Source organism: Castanea sativa, chromosome 6, assembly GCF_040712315.1.
Source record: "Castanea sativa cultivar Marrone di Chiusa Pesio chromosome 6, ASM4071231v1".
Taxonomy (NCBI): Eukaryota; Viridiplantae; Streptophyta; class Magnoliopsida; order Fagales; family Fagaceae; genus Castanea; species Castanea sativa.
The window spans coordinates 53,186,727-53,193,351 of record NC_134018.1 but is presented as its reverse complement, the minus strand read 5'-3'; the positions used below and the strand labels follow the sequence as shown (position 1 = coordinate 53,193,351).

Genomic DNA, 6,625 nt, shown 5'->3' with positions numbered 1-6,625 from the left:
AGAGAGAAGGAACAGATCAGAGAAATATGGGTTTTGGGTCTGAAGACTGAAGAGAGAAGGAACAGATCAGAGAAATAACGGGAGAGAGAGAGAGAGAGAGAGAGAGAGAGAGAGAAAGAATAGGAATTGTTTAATAAAAAAGAGGAGAGAGAAAGAATTAAATAATACTATTTTCATATACCATTCAGCTACAGTGTATTCTACATTTAGAATTACACTGCAGCTGAATTGCAAAAAAATTTGCAATTGTTGGGTTTTACCATAATCGATGGAGTGTTGTTTTTGGGCTTCAATTGCAAATTGGGCTTACATTTGCCATATGCCCTATTCAATGTGGATGCTCTAACTATAAAAGCATCAATGTAGAAGGTGACCACTGGCCTACCACATCACTGACCCTCAAATGCAATGAAAAAAACTACCGCTAAACTACATATTTGATCTTTTATCTTATTTATCATATTTTAATTTGATTTCTAATCTTTCAATTATGTCAATTTGATCCCTAATTTTTTAATATCATATCAATTTAGTCCCTGTCATTATCTTTTGGATAAAAATTAATGACATGTCTAATGGCCAAAAAAAAAAATTAGCTTTTGTTGATATGATAATAAACTTAAATTTTATTTTAGTCATTTGCTATGTCAACAATTTTTATTCAAGATATAACGGTAGAGACTAAATTTACACTGACACTGAAAGATTAAAGACCAAATTAACACAATTAAAAAGTTATGAATAAAATGTGGTGCAAAGAATAGGGACTAAATATATAATTTATCCAAAAACTATTCATCATTCGCTATTGCATTCGCTATTGGAGCTATATATGAATCTTTAATAAAAAATTCTCCTAAAACATTAGCTTTTTAAGTTTTCATTATTCCCACATCATTATTTTATTGATTCATATCATACTATCAGGAATTTGTATTAAAGATCACATTTTTATTTGCTATTAGTCAACCAAAACATCTGTGAGCTCCCACTAAGTAGATAGTCAAGTCAGCTATAGATCTAAGTATCTAACTGATATTTATCTAAACCCACAGCCTGCCCGTCAAGGATATTCATTGCTTACAGCTTACATACTACAGAACTCAAAGAACCTTATTTTATATTTGTGTACAATGGCCATGAATCTCAGATCAAGAAACCATTTAAAATTATTGCCCATGTTTGTTGGTACCTAAATTTGTTAAGAGGAAAAACCCGTTCCCTAGTATCAAACATGTTGACCCAACTATATTTGTGCATCCATCACTACTGGCTATTGGGAGCATTTGTCAAATTCATTAGAGATGTCCACATAGTATATACATGACACAGATTTGTTTAGTCCCACACGAAGAAAGATATTTTAGTACCCAAAAATGAGCCAAACATAACCTCTTCCCAACTATTCACTCATACACAAAGTGAGAGAGAATATGCTTAACATGCTGAATATTCTCAAATCCTCTTTAAAACGTCTATATATTTTATGAGAAATGAATGATATGTTCATAACATTTTTACAATATTTTTATAACAAATTTTAAGTGGCAGGTTGTTCCTGGTTGTTATTGTTGAGACAAAAAAGTAATCTTAGTGGTAGGTTCAAATTTGAACAAATAACAATTAACCATCTATGATTTGTTGTGAAAATATTGTAAAAATATTGTGAAGGTAGTACTACTCATTATATATATCAAATTTGTAAAGTGGGTCCCATTTTCACCGACAAAAGTGACCGTTAATCTCAGGGGTAGAGAGTGAGTTTTATTAGTAACTAATACATTTGCAGGAACTTTTGGCGGTAGTGGAAGACAGTATGGATAGGTAGGCTGATGACAGGAGCTTCAACAACCACAAACTTATCAATGGGTCAATATCTTCCCTTCCCTGCAAACAAAGTGGACCCTCAAAACGCAAAAGTTGGGCAATATTCCAAAATTAACTAGGCTAAGCTTCATCCATTTCTTAACTTATTATTGGGTCCCATCCCAATGTGGGAAGGAAAATGGATTACCCTACTTTTCTTGAATGGCTTGAAACAATTATCCATCCACAATTGGATACACAAAAACATTTTTATTTTGGTGGGGACACAACCTCATTCAACCACCCATACATTTGTGTTTTGTTTGTCCAATCCGATCAAGTTTGAAGGAATTGAAGATGATTTCTTTTCTTTTTCTTTTTTTTGGAGGTGGGAAATTAAACAAACATAAAGGGCAACCAAATTTGATATGTTCATTCGAGATAATTTAAACTGTCATATGAACCAAAAACGATTTCAGTTCATAAAGATGATCCAATTGCTCCAAAAGCTAAAACAACTAATAATGAAGATAGTGACAGAGGTTTATGGAGTATGAAGAAGCTCGTTAAAATCAACCACATAACATTACAAAACTCAAGACATGTCCAAGAGTTGTTACAAATTCATGAAAATTCAATAAACCCTACTCTCTCTTTGATCTATATGCTCCACTGGGGAATCATAACAACAGAAGAAAATTTAATCTTGCCTTTTTATTGTAGTAGAAGAGACCGTGTTGCAAAACAGATCTCTAGGAAATGGTTTCCTCATTGTAATTCCCAACCCAAACCCAATTGCCGAATGGCAAGTTTTCGTGACAAACAAACAAACCAAGCCTAGGAAAGTTCCTTAGCTGCTGCAATAACAGCCTCTGCAGTAAGACCATACTCCTTGTATATTCTCCCTGCTGGAGCACTTGCGCCAAACCGGTCAATACCTATTGCCTTACCTTTGCTTCCAATAATTTTCTCCCACCCAAATGTTGATCCAGCCTCAATGCTAACCCTAGCTGACACAGCTGCTGGCAAAACACTTTCCTTGTAGGCATCTGATTGCTCATCAAAGAGTTCCCAAGAGATGAAAGAGACAACTCTAACAGCCTTGCCTTCCTTTCTTAGTTCCTCCGCAGCTTGAGCAGCAATTTCCAATTCAGAACCAGTTCCAATCAAAATAACATCTGGCTTGTTACCAGAAGAATTGTCTGAAATAATGTAGCCTCCCTTTTCAACTCCTTCAATGGAAGTTCCAGGAAGTTGTTTCAGCTTTTGCCGAGAAAGGGCAAGGATGGAGGGTCTCTTCCTGTTAAGAACTGCAACCTTGTATGCTCCAGCAGTCTCATTTCCATCAGCTGGGCGGAGCATCAATATGTTGGGCATTGCCCGGAAACTTGCAATGTGCTCTATTGGTTGATGGGTTGGGCCATCTTCTCCAAGCCCAATTGAATCATGGGTCATAACGTAGATAACTCCAGCTTCAGATAAGGCAGAAATCCTGATAGCTGCTCGCATGTAGTCGGTGAAAACAAAAAAAGTAGCACAGTATGGAATCAGACCACCAGGGCTGTGAAGGGCAATGCCATTGCAAATGGCTCCCATGCCATGCTCTCTAACACCAAACCTAACATTGCGCTCTTCTGGGGTGTCCTTTTGGAAGTCACCAAACATTTTCAGCAATGTCATGTTGGAAGATGCAAGATCTGCACTACCACCTAGGAAACCAGGGAGAACCTTTGCTAGTGCATTAAGGCATTGCTGAGACAGATTTCTGGTGGCATCAGCTGGGCTCTCAGGAGTGTATGTCTGGAAATAGCAATAAAATAAAACCATATGAGATCATCTATATATTTCATATCTAAAACTTAATGGTAAAAAGAGGCTTGTCTACATGACAGCCAGGTGGTTTGCTAGACTCTTCAAGAAAAAAGATAGAAAAAAAAGGTTTAATTGTGTAGTCAAATGTTGTTTAGAGTAGTTTCCAGAGGTACATTCATGCTCATTATAGAATAGCTTAAATGTAGCATAAGCAAGCAAGTAAACATTCAAAGGTCAATCAAGCGCAACTAATTTGCTCAACAGCTACTCACAGGAAGGGCTTTCTCCCAGCCAACAGGTAGTTCACCAGTAATGATAGACTTGAGCTCTGCAGCCTCCTCCTTGTACTTCTTCTCATATTCAGCAAACTTGGCATTCCATTCAGCTTCAAGAGCAGAACCCTTGGGGGCATGGCGACTCCAATGCCTGGGAAAGGCCAAACAATTGTTCAATATCAAATCAATCTTAGTAGCAACTCAAATAATGATACCCAATTCTACATGTCCTCACTTTTTAACATCCTCTGGCACGTGGAAAGGCTCAAATGGCCATCCAAGGTTCTTCCTAGTGGCATCGACTTCCTTGGCACCCAGAGCACTTCCATGTACACTGTATGAGTTTGCCTTATTTGGAGACCCAAAACCAATGGTTGTAGTCACCTGCAAAAATGTAAATGAAAGGCATAGTCATAACCTGAAGCCAGAGTACACCAATCCCAAATACTTGAGGTTGTTCTTGGGAGGAACTTAAACAGAAGAACAACTTCATTATATCACTAGAGCGACTTATAGATTGCTAAATTCAGAAGGCTTTCTAGTATATCTTTTAAAGGAAAAGAAAGGGCGTGCATGAGGCAACGCATCCTATCTCAAACTTCCACAAATATCCTCTTAGCATCTGCTATTATAAATCTGCACCATCTTTGACTAAGTTTTAAAAAGCGTAGTTGGTTGAAATTATTAATGAAATATTAAACTTATTCCAACTTTTAAATATAATAAATCAATACATAGCCATATGTCTAACAATCACCTCTCCCAAAACCCACAGAAGTGGGAGCTTTATGTATTGGGTATAACCTTTATAGCCATATGTCAAGCAAGAATCATTTACGTTCTATACCAAACTCCTAAGTCTAACATAAGCATCTACATATCAATAAACATCTAACCTTGATCAAAGTGGGCTTGTCTGTCACAGCCTTTGCCTCCTTAATAGCAGCACGAATTTCATCATAGCCAGTGTTTCCATTCTTCACCCAAATAACGTGCCACCCAAGACCCTCAAAACGTTTGTCAACACTCTCGGTGAATGCAATCTCGGTGTCGCCATCAATAGAAATGTGGTTATCATCATAGAAAGCAATCAACTTCCCAAGCCCCCAGTGTCCGGCAAGAGAACAGACTTCATTCGAAATCCCCTCCATTTGACAACCATCTCCCAATATAACATATCTACACCAACCAAAAACCCAACACCTCTAAATCAAACAACTTCAAGGCACAGTAAAATTAAGTGGCTACAAGATCTAATAAGATAGTGAATTAGTCATCATTACGTGTAATGGTCAACGATCTCATTGTCGGGCTTGTTGTAACGAGCAGCCAAGTGTTTCTCAGCAAGAGCCAAACCAACAGCATTGGCAATACCCTGCCCAAGAGGACCTGCACATAATTAAAAACTATAAGCATCTAAAAGTAAAATTAATTAGCAAAAACCTTAACTAAGTCAAAGGTTTATAGTTATAACCAGTTGTAACTTCAACACCAGGTGTCTCAAAATTCTCAGGATGTCCAGGGGTCTTGCTTCCCCACTGTCTGAAACTCTTCAAATCTTCTTCCTGATTATCACATCAAAAATAAATAAATAACAACTAACTAATTATAGGCTATTTGATAAATTTGAGATCCAAAAGTAAAATTAGTTTTGGGTTTTTTCAAAAAGTTAAAAAACATATTCGTATCTGGTAAAGTCTTTTGTTGTCGGCCAAAAGAGCCAGGTTAGTTAACTAACTAATTTATTAAAGAGAGAGTGCTAAAATGACAGACGAAAAGACAGTCCAATGAGGAGGGCACACCTGGACGCTGTCGTAGCCAGCGAGGTGAAGAAGAGCGTACTGTAGCATACAACCGTGACCCGCAGAGAGGACGAAGCGGTCACGGTTGAACCAATACGGGTTCTTCGGGTTGTACCTCATGACCTCGTCGTACAACACGTGTCCCATCGGGGCGCAGCCCATGGGCAGACCCGGGTGACCCGAATTCGCCTTCTCGACGGCGTCGATCGCCAGGAACCGGATCGTGTTGATCGACTTCTCCACTAGCGCGGTGTCGGCGGCCTGGCCCACCGCGGTCTCGACGGAGACGGCCTTGACTGCGCCGGGTCGGGTCCGGGTCGGGCCGGGCAGGGCAGCGCACCGGCGGTTGGCGGCGCGGCGGGAGGAGGAGAGGAGCGGGCTGGTGGTGGTGGTGGTGGTGGTGGAGGATTTGAGGCCGGTGAAAGTGGCGAGGGAGACGCGGTCGGTGGAGGATTGGTGGAGAGAGGTGGCGCGGGCTAGAAGAGCTTGGGATAGGGTCAGAGATGTAGAGGAAGCCATGGCTCAACCTCGAAGAAGAAGAAGAAGAGACTTTCAGAGAGAGAGAGAGAGTGGAGCTAATGATGGAGAGTCCGAGGTGTGTGTTGATTTATGCTATCTCATCTAACATGTCATGGAAACAAAAAAATGATGTGATGAAAGTTAGAGAGAGCTGACCGTTAGATTCAGCTGGAAAAACAATCGCAGCCATTGACTATGGGTAGGAAATGCCTGCCTTTCATTTCTTTTTTTTTTAGATGGGGTGTTATTTTGGATTAACGTTGAAAGTTTAAACTTGGGGTTGGTGTGTTTCAAACAAAGAAAAAACTTGGGTTGGTGAGAAGCTCAATATTTTTATTTAATAAATGAAAAAATCAAATCTAAACCAAATGAAAATTAAATTTTTTTTTTTACCAGTTGAGCGGATTAGAA

At 39.1% G+C, this 6,625-nt stretch overlaps 1 protein-coding gene across 1 annotated transcript; it reads right to left on the bottom strand.

The window, feature by feature from the left end:
• Window positions 1–2,349: 2,349 nt before the first annotated feature.
• LOC142640754 (transketolase, chloroplastic) lies at window positions 2,350–6,304 on the bottom strand. Its single transcript, XM_075814995.1, has 7 exons — window positions 5,696–6,304; window positions 5,368–5,458; window positions 5,177–5,282; window positions 4,790–5,072; window positions 4,129–4,277; window positions 3,891–4,044; window positions 2,350–3,606 (listed from the first exon to the last, which is right to left on the bottom strand). Exons 1-7 carry the CDS (start codon window positions 6,212–6,214, stop codon window positions 2,644–2,646), a joined length of 2,265 nt encoding a protein of 754 aa, XP_075671110.1. The 5' UTR covers window positions 6,215–6,304; the 3' UTR covers window positions 2,350–2,643.
• Between the last annotated feature and the right edge of the window lie 321 nt (window positions 6,305–6,625).